Source organism: Pholis gunnellus (assembly GCF_910591455.1).
Source record: "Pholis gunnellus genome assembly, chromosome: 22".
NCBI lineage: Eukaryota > Metazoa > Chordata > Actinopteri > Perciformes > Pholidae > Pholis > Pholis gunnellus.
The window spans coordinates 10,012,633-10,026,894 of NC_136549.1; the positions used below are offsets into that span (position 1 = coordinate 10,012,633).

Genomic DNA, 14,262 nt, shown 5'->3' on the forward strand with positions numbered 1-14,262 from the left:
AGACATTTACAAAAGCACACATGAATATATTCCAGAAACAAACAACTGCATCCTGCAGAGAGATGCTGACACTCACAGAGCACTCAGAGTGCAAACAAATGCTGTTAACACACACTGTGACACCATGAAAGACTGTTCCAAGAGGCAGGACACAAACGCACACAAATTCATACTCTCCTAGTAGGCACACAAAACAAAACAAACCCTAATGCATTGCATTCAGCACACACTCCTCTTCACAAGGTGTCAGTCAGAGCTAAACCAATAAGGCACGTCATAAGAAAAGGTGAATGAGTTACCAACGCCAAACTGCACCGTGTCACACATGCTGCCTGGGCTCATTTAGCTTCCGATGAGTTTGGTGAAAATAAGCCGGATCTCTCACAGACTCAGTAGTGCCCATCTGTGGCCGTCCAGTCATACTGCAAGTCCTCTCACCAAGGTACTAAATACTGTATACGACCGACCGCAGGGTTTAGATTCACATAAAATGTATATGTGCAAATTCTTATGTGCCTCTTTTTGTTTGCACTGTAAAGTACTGCTGCTCCTGCACCATATTGTTATCTCTGTTCTGCTTATTTATACAAAGCAAATGCAACACTTAAAATCATAGTTCGTTATGTGTCATCGTTAAGCTTTCTCCATCTCTTTCACAATACTTCGTTTGGTTAATTTAGAATTAAATGACTGTACTTGTTCAGTATCCGTTCGGCATATTATGGATAGTCCGGCTGAAATGGTGGCTGATTAATAGCCTTAATCTTATCATTGAAACCATGGTCTCATATTGAGATTAACAGTATACATATTAAATATGGTTGAATGTTTTCAGTTCATAACCGCAGCAATAGCAAGATAGGAAACAGGAAACCAAAAGAGGAAGTGGAGATATTGTGACTTGGCTGTATCCATTTCATGTATCTATCAACGCCTGTCACTTTGAACATAAGATGTATGATACAGGCCATCATCGATCCGTTTCCTCTTAAGTCACACAGGTCTATGTACCTGTGTGATCAATTCATTCTGATGAAAGATGATGGATTAGTTTACTACAGGATTAGTTTACTATCATATTAACAGAGTAATCAGCTGTAATTAGAATTAATGAATCGTAATTAAACCATCAGGACGTCGCCTGGGGATGAGAGTTCAATTAATAACTGTGTCAGAGCCAAAACGTCCCGTCTCCACCACAGCTCTACACCTCCTCCTCCATCAGATTCTCTCTTATGTTGCCTTCAGGTGCTATTGGATATTTGTAAAACATTGTTATGACGATGCAAATGACGCGGTGCACAGCAAATGACTGTGGTGGGCGCAGCCGATTTAAATACCTGCAATCCTCCTTCTTCTTACTTCTCTACTGAGTCTGTTAACCTTTTGACTTCATTCACATTGGACCAACATCAGATTTATGATGACACGTGTTTTTTGTTGAGCTAATGTGTTGACCCCTATAGAGTTGTGTTTTCACAAGGACACACATGCACGCTCGACAGTTGGTGAAGGTAACGTGCCAAAAATGTTGTCCGTGCTCCCACAAAGGCAGGAAGAAGACCGCTTGCTAGTAAACAACGTGGAAATTAACAATGCACATTTCAATAATTGGCTGCGTTTCATGAGAAACTAAATGTGCTACACATGAGGTTGCACACAATGAGTTTGATGAATGACCACAACACGTAAACAGAACTTGTCTTTGTTGTTGTCGGGTTCACAAACTGGTTTAACCAAAGCAGGTATTTCCGGGGAACACGTGAACGCAGCAGCCACTGCACAGTTCCAGGGAATGGTTGCAGACGCAGCTTGCTTCAATGTGCTGGAAAAAAACAATGTGTAGGAAGAGGGAAGCTGGATCTCTCTAGAGAGAGTGACAGATCATGGCCAGTCGGTGGCGAGACGGTCCTCGCGGTCAATCAGGAAACTCCACCGGTGGCCTGAATACGGCGCGAATGCCCCGCCAACAAGAACCGGTCGGAGAGACGGAGGACGCGGTGGAGTCGCTTCGGGAGCTGCCGCGATGGATGCGGCTTTACTTCTACGGGATGCACGGCGTGGCTCTGGATGTCCTGCTCTCATCGGCACAGGGGCTTTTTAATCATCGAGACCCTAAACTGGTGGGCTTTTCCTCTCCGTATCTTTGCATTATGCATTCACTGACCCACTTTGCGCTGGAGAAGATTTACTCACAGAAGAGGTGTTTCCGAGGTCGGCCTGTGGTGTTTCATCTTGTTTTCTACCCGTCTGTCTACATCGGGCTGCAGATCCTTATCGGGAACATCAACACTCTGACCGAGCAGGTGCGGGTGGTATCTGGCACGCAGCTGGTCGTGCACTACCTTCTGTCTCTCTATTTCGCCCTGGTGTTCCACAGAGGACTGTCAAGGCTGCAGTACCAACGCTCCTGCACCCCCGACCGCCCGAGCGAACTCGGCCCGGAGGAGAACAGAGGTCACGATCGGGGGCCTCTTCCCGGTCTCCCTGGCTTTGTGCGTTTCTTGTTCTTTGGGATGCACGGCTTTCTGGACGAGGTGATTTTCACCTCTATTTTCAACCTCGTGGAGAAGTCTGACCGGAGCCTCAGCGGCCACACGTCCCTGTGGTCCTTCCTGATGTACGGGAGCTGCAGCTTCGTGGTGGAGAAGCTCTACCATCACCTGCTCATCAGAGGCTGGGGGACGTGGCGGCGGCTCCCCATCTACGTCTGCTTCATCTACACCTGGGAGTTCTCCTGGGGTCTGGTCCTGAGGCAGTTCGGCGCCTGCTCCTGGGACTACTCCCATTATCCTCTCAACTTCATGGGACTCATCACCCTCCTCTACCTGCCCGGCTGGGCCGGCATCAGTTTGTACCAGGACGTGCTGTCTCGTGTCATGCAGAGAATCAAGTGCACCAAAGATGTGAATGGTTTTAGTGAGGAGAATGGAGACTCCAATGGACCGGTGGAGTCAAAGAAAAAACGACTTTAAATTTGTGTTTTGATGTTTTCAAATTCTAGGAGTCTAGAGTCTGGTTTACAATAGACTGAAGAAACAAACTGACATTGTTTTGTTCCAATTAATAAATGAATCACTGATTTAACGGGGAAAGACATACATGTTGGTATTTATAAAGAAGTGACTCTTTTGGTCAGCAATGTGACAACAGATGTTGAGATGTTGGATGATTCAACATTTTATGCAGCTCATGTTTTCAGTGAGTTTAGAGTCGTGATACTTTGGAGTCTATACTTATTACCAGTATGCAGATGAGACAGTTGTTGACTCTGCAACGCCTGATATTTCTGGGTCCAGTGATAAAGATAAAACACAACTGCCATTTTATCTCAAATATAGTTTTAATATGAATATTTTTCAAGTCTACAAGACTTTGGAAGTTTGGAAATTCCGTTTTTTAAATGATTGCAGTGGCAGACTTACCATATTATACATTACATTCTTATACATGACATGCATTGTAGCAGGTCTAGTTTGAGTTGCATAGATTATGTCATTTACATAACCATTGGCATGCTTTAACTGTAGCTCATATCTTGCATGCTGAAAATAAAATATGTAAGGTTTATGGATTAGACATGATGATATTCACAGTCAGTGTTTCCAAGACAGGAAAAGAACTGGGCATTAACCTCTTTTTCAATGTTAATTCATATTTTGAAACAAACTCCCTATTTTCACCCGTCTTTTTAATATGACCCTCGACCATTGCATGACTACTATATTTGCATGACAACTAATAGAGTAGAAATAAACCCGGCAATACATGTAGCAAGAACACCTGTAGCTGAATGGATACGAGGAGCAGAGTGCGATTTTACTGTGAATCTTTTATGAACCAAGCATTACTTTGCTGGAGTGCCTTCCTTTGCATGCAGACTCAAGAAACAAGGCTCGGTGTTCACGAGGCTCCTCTTGATAGATTAGAAGCACAGCAGTGATTTGTAACTGATTATTATAAAATGTGTTAACCTTCAGCATTAATGATGATCATTAATACCATTATCAGAATAACTGGAGACACCAGAATGATGCACATTTAATTACAGCTGATCAAATTTACAGATTTCTGTATCCAACACAACAAAAACAGGTGTTTAGTTAAGTATTCCCTAAATATACTCCAGCTGTGACATACAGAGCATATTCTGACACCAACATTTGCTTTAAAGTGGTCTTATGCCTTATTAACAGACTAATCTAAGTACCTTGCACTGTGACCAAGCAAATGGTGGTACATTTAGCCATCTTGTCTCCTCTATACAAGTGACCGGTTTCACTCCCACATTAGCATTTTAACTTTGTGCTGGAATCAATCCGGTTATTTATGAATCTGCCCTTTAATCATGTCTTCATAATTAGAAAATATTTTGTACTAATCACAACTCTTAATTCTGATAATTAGTTTTTAAGATATTGTAGGAATGAGTAGTATTTTCTGAATGTTTGGATACGCTTGTGATTTGCTGAATGCAAAGCTTGAGTGCATTTTAAAGCGTTTCTGCTAGATTTGGGTCCGTTTTGAGGGTTCAGTAAACCGAGTGAAATACTTAAATACAAGGCAAAAGTAATCGTTAAATTCCCCTGCATGTTGTCAGAGCAACCTTGACATTTTTATCAAATATAAATACCCTAATAAATACATATTTAGAAGGGTACCTGGCAAAGATTATAGCTCATCATTTATTTATCAACAAAAAGATGTGACAAAACTTATTTTGAATCCATGTCAGAACGTTAGCAGTGGTTAGCCCTGCCTGTGGCTGCTGTTTAGTTTTTTTGTCCACCTTGGCAGCGAAAGAGGTTCGTCAACATTTTTATTCACTGAACCGCAGAATACATCTTTAAGATTTTTCACGGCCAACCTGTTTTAACCAATTAATAAATAGACCAAACTGCTTTTAGAAACATGAATTGCATTGGCATGTACCGTACGACTTCATTAAATCTGAAATTTTCCTGTGACATGACTGCCATTCCTTCATTCCTTTACTTTAATGTTGGTAAATACCATTTACATTATTCAGCAAAGTTCTGAGCAATACCGTCTCACACTGTATCGCTGCAGCAGAGCGGCCAAGCAAGTCTGATGGGGGAAACCTTTGGTTTCACTCCCTTCTCATTTGGTCTCCTGGGTGTTGGCTCTGTTAAAACATGCCCCATCATAGGCTACCAATGAAAAAAGGTCCGCAACCTGTTTTCAGGCGGACTCCTAACTGTCAACATATCTTATCTCAGGCATGAAACAATAGCCACAGCAAAAATAAAAGTGCTACGACACAAACATGAGGTCATGTTGGCTGTACGTTGTGGTGGGGAAAAAAAAAGAATAGTTTACCTAAGTATTCTATGCACATTATCTTGTATCCCCCACCTCCCTCTTCGCATATGTCCTCCTCGGTCCACCGATGCATCCACCAAGGACAAGTTCCCAGCCTTGGTATTGTTTTCATGGGAAGATTTGAAATGATAACGTTTATTATTTGGGTTTAAAGGAGTCGGGATGGTCTGCAATATGCAGGTTTAAGCAAATTATAACTAAAAGAATAATATGATAAATGTCCACAGCATACGTCTGTAAGTTAGTTGCTTGAATACACTTGCATTGGTCCCTGGTTCACACAAAAGCCACTTGTGCTGTCTACTTCCCTGTTGAGATGTTGTTGTGATGAACGCCCACGCCTTAAACCTTTAACAGATGTCTGCATGTGTCCTGAACTTGCACGCTCACTGTGGCATCACAAGTCGTTGTGAGAGGGTAAAACTGAGCCGCATAACCAAGAATGTATCAACCCATCCTCTCTCTCTCTCTCTCTCTCTCTCTCTCTCTCTCTCTCTCTCTCTCTCTCTCTCTCTCTCTCTCTCTCTCTCTCTCTCTCTCTCTCTCTCTCTTTAAACCACCTCGGAGATCACTGACACAAGCAAGCTCATGAGTCCAGACTCACCTCACACACTTACCGCCCAGAGGACACCGTCAATACACCAATGGCCTACAGTATTCCCACAATGTGAATATTATACACCAACTCCTCCATGCGGACTCATTAGCACCCTCAATCAGCAGTTTACGTCTGCTGTGTACAAGCTGAAAACATGGTTTCATGCAGATGAAAATAGAGAGTGAGAGTCAACCGTTTGCCTTTTAATTAGTTCATTAACGTTAACCCCAAACTCACGAATACAACACCTGTAAAATTTGACTTGAAGTCATGCAGGTTGACCTGTCCATTAACCTGTCAGGCTCCCTTACTCAATTGAATTAATGGTTAATATATGCATCTAATGTGAAAGTTGCGACTAATTGTGACAAGCACACAAAAATGTAAACAAACTGCCATCTTTTTTAAGAAAAAAAAAAGCTCCAATAAACACTTCTCAATACCAAAGACAAAGCAGAGTTCGCTATTAGCTGGCCAACAACCTGGCCAGCTGAATGGACAATTATTTCTCTCGGGTGAAATAAAGATTTAATTTTACTAGTTAGATTTGCCTGGTTGACAGAAACGCATCCCCAAATGAATGCTGATGTTGCTCCACGTCTGCTGGATGTGTGAGTAGGTAACTGCTTGCTACCAAGTTAGCTAACAGCCAAAACAGCCTGTCCATCTGGTGGAGCTTTTCTGCCTCCTTGTGGCCTACAAATCAATGAATTCAGCTGATGAGGCGATGAACACCCACACAGGTGTTTTCAATTGTCTGATTAGGCATCTACTCAAGGCAAAGTTGGATGTGTAGCAAAGCTGGTAATTACAATATCTTGATTAGTTACACCTGTGCTTTTCCTACCATGTCCATGACAAAGACAAAGTAAAAAAACAACACTCCTGCCTCCATGTCTCTTCATTTATTTACATATACAGTCAAATCATAAACAAATACCCAGTGGGATTAATATTGTCACACAGCTAATAGTTACCTGAAATAGCACAGCATTCGTAAGTTTGGTCTTAGATTATGAGCAAACCCCTGTTCTTTGGCAAGACAGAACATGTTTCAGTATGTCACTGATATATAATGCACACATTATAGAGATGAAGTGATGCTTCCTGGGTGCTTATTATACTGCAGATGAACTGTCCAACAATGGATTGCGACGGGACGGGTTATTCCCATGGTCTGAATGTACAGTGTTTGGTTTAATTGGTGTTTTTTCAGAAAGAAGAACTTCAGCTCATTCATTACAAGCTACATTTTCAAGTTCTTTTTAACATTGTCCTTAGTAATACTGGCTTGTTGCGCATCATCTAACATGGCTTTATTCAGCGTGTGAAACTTCTGGTACAGCCCTTGTTTCACACTAAATACCAGGGCCTTGGCTAGCTCTTTGTATGTCCTGGGTGAGCAGCTCAGTCCAGTGTAGCACTGACAGGTAAAACTCCTGCTCAAAGCCTTCAGGTCTGAGAGGCTAGGTCTCCCCAGGACGAGGTAGCGGTTCTGAACATGCAGGATCCGGAAATTCTCGGGGTTTAGATGGAGGTAGTGACCGGAGTCGTAGCTTTTGCGGACACAGCGGCCATTCCCTCGACACAGGAAGTTGCTGCAGAGCTGGGCGGCGACGGTGACATTGGTGATGTAAGGGTTGAGGGTGGAGGTGAGGTAGGAGGAGAGGGCTGCACAAGACGTCTGGGGAGATGAGAGGGGAAGAAGGAACAGGAAGGGCAGGAAGAGAAAATTATTCAAAAGTACATATAGTTTGTATATTTATATAATGTACTCTACAACTGTATGTCTGAAACAGGACACCACAGCAAGTCAACAGCCCTGAAATATGTTGATATGTACTTAAAGGAATAGTTTGATATTCAAGGAAATACTCTTACTGGCTGCCAAGAGTTAGAAAAGAAGAACAATAGCACTCTCATGTCCATTAGCTTAGCTTAGCTTAACATAAAGACTGGAGACAGGGGGAAACAGCTAGCCTGTGTCTGTCCAACATGTCCGTTTTAGGAAAAATGGATGCTCAAAAACAATCATAAAATAACAGCCTAATGCACTGAATGACACGCAATAGCTGTAAGACTATTATTTAACTTGAATTTAGAGAGGTATCTTTCAGAAGACTTTAAACCTCCAGTGAATGTCACTATCATCAAGCTCATCCTGTCTTCCCTGCCATGGATTAACTAATACTGCTACACTATACCAACCAACACAATCCATCAGTACCTGAGCCACTGACTAAGGTATTGTCAGTCTCAGAGACAAGCGGACTCCTATATCATCTAACTGAACCCATTGTCTCCGGTCTGACCCCCGGTACGCTGTCATGTCTTTCAGCAGTGCGGTGGAGGTCTGCCGGGTGATGTTACCTGGTCATCATAGTCAGCGCTGGCCCCCCACAGCACAGCGCCAGACACTCCCGCCGCTGCACTCTCCCCAATGGTGCTGACCAGGTCTCCCTGGACACAAATTGTATTCTTTATTGCCTTTGTTTAGATAGGCAATAGACAAAAAGCATGCATGGTCCACAGACTTTTACACTGTTTATTTCCTCCCTAAAACACTCACCCTACGAGGTGAGAAGAGAGGATAATGATTACGTGCTCAGGTGAGGGTTACCACCTGAGCAGGGTGTTGTTACACCAAGAAACCAAACTCCTCTTAAAACTGGAACCTCATGGAAACGCCCCACTGCAAGGATGAGGAAGTAACCCAAGATGCATCTATTCTAGTCGAGTATGTGGTCGCTAACTAATGAGTTCTTTCAAAAATGAAAGAATGTTTGTACAGCAGATTTAGTCACTGACTTATTTTTAGAGAGTGGTTGTCAGTCATTTCTCCCAAGGACAAGCTCACACTTCCTCTCACATTGCTCACAACATTTGTTAAACAAATTACCCTTGTTTACCTGGCTGAGGAAGCGTCTGTTCTGGTCAACAAAGACAGGTCGCATGTAAGCAAACACGGGCGCAGTGCCACTCCGTCTGGGCAGGGCAGATACTCTGAAAGCTTCCTGGACACGGTTTCTCACCATCAGAGCCGCCTTGGGATTGTCTGCCAGAGAGACCTGAGAGAGTGCAAGGATGCAGGGGGGGGAAATGAGGACTTGAAATTTTGGAAATAATATTAGAGATGCATAAATAGTAAACGTTACTAACCTGCAAGTAGACAGAGGGGTAGAGGGCAGTGCTGGACTCCCACAGCCAGAGCAGCTCATCGTTCTGCCTCCTCACCTCCTTGGAGCAACGGCCTGTGTAGCCTGGCTTCTCCCAGCCGTAATTGTAGCAGTTAGGAAACAAGTAGAAGCCCCAGAGATAGTTGGGTCTCATGGCTCTGCCCATTGCCAATATCCCTGACATGAAACTCTTGGCTGCCACCTAAAAACAGAAGGCAGAAGGAAGAATCGATATCTGATAGCTGTTCAGAACAAAAATATTTGTTTTATGAATTTTTACACAGTCAGTTTTTCACCTGGAAGTGTTGTTTGGCTTTCTCTGTGGCCTCATGCACTGACAAGGAGCGGTTTGTCTGCATAAGGTGTGCCACAGATAAAATCTGGTAGATTCTCTTAGTGCCCCAGTTTCTGTCCCATAGGGGGCGCCATTCCTCCCAGTCTATCACAGCCAGGCCTCGGCTGGTCCTGCAGGGAAGACAGGGGGATGAAGAAGTATAGGGTTCAAGATCAGCATCAAATGTGTGAAACAATAAAGGGCGAATTGTAAGTAGGCTCACTTGGATGGGATGTAGTAGTTGATATCTTCTCTGGCTTTGTTCATACTGGCTTTCGGGTTCGCTCTCTGAGGGATGCCGCCATTGAACTGTTTCCTACGAGCGAGGTCTACATGTGGGTACAGACCCAACCGGTCTGTGTAGAACAGAGACAGAAACTGGCCTGGGACCTGCCGCAAGACACATGACAAGGTGAACACAACATTTAAAACATGTAGCAACCAATCAAATTTAGAAAACAATTGAAATGTTCTTCCAGCTGAATGTAAAGTAATTGAGCATGTCATTTGATTACAGCATGTGCTACGCAACCGGGGATTTGCATGTGAATAGAATAGACTCAATGCTAGCAACTCAATCATCGCACAACATTCAAATATGTGTCCCCTTACCTTAGCAGGTGTGGCCACGCCTTTAAAGGGCGAGGTGTCCAGTGAGATGTTGTGCCTGTTACACACCAAATCAGGGATGTTCCAAGTAACGATGAACGGCTGGTGCGCAAACAGCGGAGCCGTGGTGTGGGGGAGGGGGGGAGGGGGAGGCGGAAGTGGTCCGGGCGAGGGGGGAAATAGAAGTTTAGCAGTGTGACGAGGACGTTCTTCAGAGGACACAGGAGTCGTTTTAGACAAACGGCATAGGTTCTTGTGCAGATGTGGTCCTATAGTTTTGAGGGGTGATGTCAGATGTTTGCAGGGGTGAGGTAGCAAGTAAGCTGAGGGTGAGGATGTGGATGTGAGGAGGTCTCGAGCGGATGTTTGGCCGAGGAGTGACATCGTAAACGTAGCTGACATTGACTTTGAGGGTGTTGCGGTAGAGGCTTGTGACGAAGACGTTGGGCTGAGGGTGGAGGCGGATGGTTTTAGGATCGCAGGAGTGGAAGGAGAATTGGTGGATATGTTGGTGTTACCGACAGGAGGGGCAAAGGTGTGTGGTGTCGTCAGGACAGATAATGAGAAAACAGGCCAGACAGCGATGGTTAGAGCAGAGAGGACACGCAGCAGCACGCAGCTTTTGCTCTTCTGTGTGACTGAAACCATCCTTTGCCGTGACTGAAGACAGCAGAATAGAAAAGTAAAAAATCCAAACAGTGCCAATCAAACTCTACTGTGCATATTCCAATAGGCTTATAATATGTACATATTTGTAGCCAATGTTGCTATAATGAAAATATAACGAAGACAATGCTACATTTTCAAGGTATTCAGATCACACTGTTGAATAAGTATAATTTACGCAAAGAAGACCTACAAGCTAACGCCCCAAAACGTTTGTTTCTACCTCATCATTTACATTTAAATGAAATGCACAACCGAACTCTGTGAAGTCCTTTTCTCTTCATTCCAACAGCTCTCAGCAGTCTACTATGATTTCACTCTCCCCGTCTTCCCAAACACAAAAGCTTGATATCCCGGATGTAAACCGGTCTCCATATCTATCCAAGCATTTCTAAATCAAGACAAGGCCACTTTGACAATCATAAACCACAACATACCACCTCAAAACTATAGCCGACAGACAATGTAAAAAAAAGAACACAATACCTGGACATGCCTTCAGTGGACCCGTCTCACCATGAGATGTGTTGACTGGAGCACAGAGGGTGAGAGTGTCCTCACAATAATGACTCTGTCTGATATAGGGGAGGAGAGGCACGGTGGGCAGAGCTGGGAATGAGGATGCTCTCGTACACAGGCTTGTTTTGATCGCACGAGTCTGACTTGGAGCAGAGGAGGAAGGCACACCTGGGTGTGAGGTTATGGAGCGTGCACTGTCCTCATAGTGAAGCGCACTGGGTGGGGCATTAGTATGGAGCTTGGATTGTTATTGCACTGGTGTTGATGCTATAGTGGTCGTGTCGCGTCCTCTGGCTCGAGGTCCGTCAACAAAATAGTCAAATAGATGGTTCAAATTTGTGATCAAAAGTTATTTATTTGATCAAAAGCAAAAAAATAAAAGTGCAGAAAAAGATATCTCATGAGATAGAGGTCTATTGCATTCCACTCGACCGGCTTCCAGTGTGCATCTCCCTTCTGCAACTGCATCCTTATCTCAAGAATGGAGCCGCCGTTCTTGTCAGTCGTACCCTAACTATCATCCGGTTATCTTCATTTGTTACTCCAGGTGGACATATCACAAGGCGTCATTGTTGCACCACACATTCATTCAGTTTCTATTTGGCTTTGGCCTTCAACAAGTAATCATATTGTATCACACTGATCATCGCTAGGAGCAGTTTAAGGCACATTTTTCTCACAGTTGTCACCTGGGTTGGGATGAATAAATAATTAAAAACAAAGGCCAAAGTGATTTTGTGAGGGTTGTGGCTTCAACCCTTATGTGGAGTCATAGCACAGTAAAACGGATTAAATCCACGTGGTGGCTCATCAGATCCATGACCACCTGTTTTGGTGCAATATTTATTTCTGGCTGCCTTTTCTCGCCCATTAAGGAATCAAGCCAATGGAAGAAGTTGAAGATTGTAGTAATGGGATAATGGCAATTGCGTGGCATGTTAGCCTGGTTGGAAAGAATTGCATAATATGCCACATTCTATCAATCAGCAAATTCTCCCCCATAGGAGACAGGAAGGTTTGACACCTAGGTGGCGAGAGAGGAGTCGTGGCATTTATAGCAGGCGTCTAACGTCTGACACAGTGAAGTTTAGAGACAAAAATAACCTCACATATAACTAATAATAGCATGTTTTACCTCCATGTTACAAGTAAATGTAAATCTGGGATTTATACATTGGGCTGTTTACCCTGCATGTGTTTATTTGTCTGGTCAGGGACATTTAATACCAAATGGTGGTGGTCATGTCACAGGTTAGTGGCACAGTGTGAACAGAAGCTGTTTTTAGGAGGCTGGTGTGTGTTTTGCAGAGGATACTACATGTCAACTTTAGTAAACAAGATTTGTAATGTGACAGTTGCAGAAACAATGTCAGTGACTGAAAATACAACTTTAAATTGTATCCTGAGAAATTGGTTTATTTTTATTTCTTAATGATAAGAAATCAAATCCTGGTAGTGGTAGCTGTTGCTGCCCACTAAGCCTAGAAGGTTAGGTAACAAACCCTTTAATATCTTTTGTAAATCATGGATTAAAGCATGTTGGGACAAAACAAAAATCTTTTATTCTTCCTCTTCTCTTATCTCTTCTTGCATAGCTGGTCATCGTCAGACAGTTTCTTAAAGGAAGTCCTAACTAAGTTCATGTCTGCTGTTTTGCAGCTGCATGAGCTGCATTTGTTTTCCTCCCATCCATGACACTGCAGCCCTCCATTGTTCCGACAGATTGGGCAGAAGCTCTTCCCCACATCCCTCTCATCACATGGTTGCATGACGATGTGCATGCAGGCAGCATTAGGCACAATAGCACGGGGATGGTTATTGTGTTTTGGCCTACATGTTGGGCTAATGTAATTTGATAGAGTAACCAATGTGCTGAGTGCACCGTCCAGCAGCATCATCAGTGGCATAATATCTGGCATAATGCTGCCATCTTGTGGTTATTGTGTACAGATGGTGCACACGTCTAGCTTTGGCAATAATTCCCAAACTTTTCTGACTTTATTTCTGTGAATCAGTATGCAAACCTCTTTCCTAATCGCAAGGCAAAATGCCACACTTGGCACTGCCCCATACTTGCCCGTTTGAATATATTCCTGTTGAGTTGACCCCCACCGTGATGTTTCCCAAAAAAGAATCCACGTTGTAGAACATGATGGTGAGATGTGAAAAGGCCAACTTTATTAAATATTCATACAGAGGCCTTTAGGGGATGTCTTCCTCCAGAATTCAAAATATAATATTCATGTTGTCCTCTTACCTCCTTCCCTCATAACCTCAGTTTGCTTTTGCTGTGGAAAGTGGGTCAAATGAATGTTTCACAAGGGTGTAGCCCCAGAAGGTTCGTCTGCATAACCCCCAAAACACACACCAGCTAGATAATGCAGTATTCCATTCATTAAATACACATTCACATATATTAGAAACACATACAGGCACACTGAGACGTACTGTGCAGCTGCATGCACTGGAAAGACATCACTGCTAATGCTCACATCTTGATATTGCTCAGAAATGTCAGTTAGGTGATCTTACACAAGCCCCAGTATCTGTTTCGGAAATTTGGTTTTCATGCACACACTGCTTTTCTTCACCTTCCCTCACTCCTTTTTCCCCACTTTCTGTCCGTTTTCTTTTTCCCTCTCTTCTCTTTCTCATTCAATGCCCTTTTTTTTCATGTTTGTGCATGACGAGCACATGTGTTCTCATAACTACTCATTCAGGATGAGTCATTTCTAACAATGCTAAGCCCAGGCTAGGTGGAGTAGGGCAGAGTTTCGCTAGGTGTTTCTCTGCCTGTCTGTCAGGTTTTTCAAGTTTGACAAGATTTCTGTTTAACGGCATGGAATTAGGTTAAACCAGGTGGAAGTAGGTGTGAAAGAGCATGCACAGGGCTCTTAACAGTAGGAAGCTACAGTTTATCGATATGTCCACACTTCCCTCAGATATTAACCTGCCCTTCACTGAAAAAATATAACCTCACTACCAGCTTTGCTTCAAGTGATGTACTGGAATAAAGA

General features: G+C 43.4%; 2 protein-coding genes across 2 annotated transcripts; one reads left to right on the forward strand and one right to left on the reverse strand.

The window, feature by feature from the left end:
* The first annotated feature begins 1,791 nt into the window (after positions 1-1,791).
* Positions 1,792-4,934, forward strand: tmem229a (transmembrane protein 229A). Its single transcript, XM_079184182.1, has one exon. The coding sequence runs from the start codon at positions 1,887-1,889 to the stop codon at positions 2,973-2,975; it is 1,089 nt and encodes a 362-aa protein (XP_079040308.1). The 5' UTR covers positions 1,792-1,886; the 3' UTR covers positions 2,976-4,934.
* Positions 4,935-7,187: 2,253 nt separating this feature from the next.
* LOC306713860 (hyaluronidase PH-20-like) lies at positions 7,188-12,386 on the reverse strand (the record flags this gene model as incomplete). Its single annotated transcript, XM_079183699.1, has 9 exons — positions 7,188-7,625; positions 8,312-8,401; positions 8,851-9,009; positions 9,101-9,319; positions 9,414-9,582; positions 9,675-9,841; positions 10,064-10,118; positions 10,303-10,508; positions 12,381-12,386. 9 exons carry the CDS (start codon positions 12,384-12,386, stop codon positions 7,188-7,190), a joined length of 1,509 nt encoding a protein of 502 aa, XP_079039825.1.
* Positions 12,387-14,262: the final 1,876 nt, after the last annotated feature.

Bases quoted from the DNA above. Each gene is read 5' to 3' on its own strand.
- tmem229a (XM_079184182.1), top strand. From the start codon at position 1,887: ATGGCCAGTCGGTGGCGAGACGGTCCTCGCGGTCAATCAGGAAACTCC.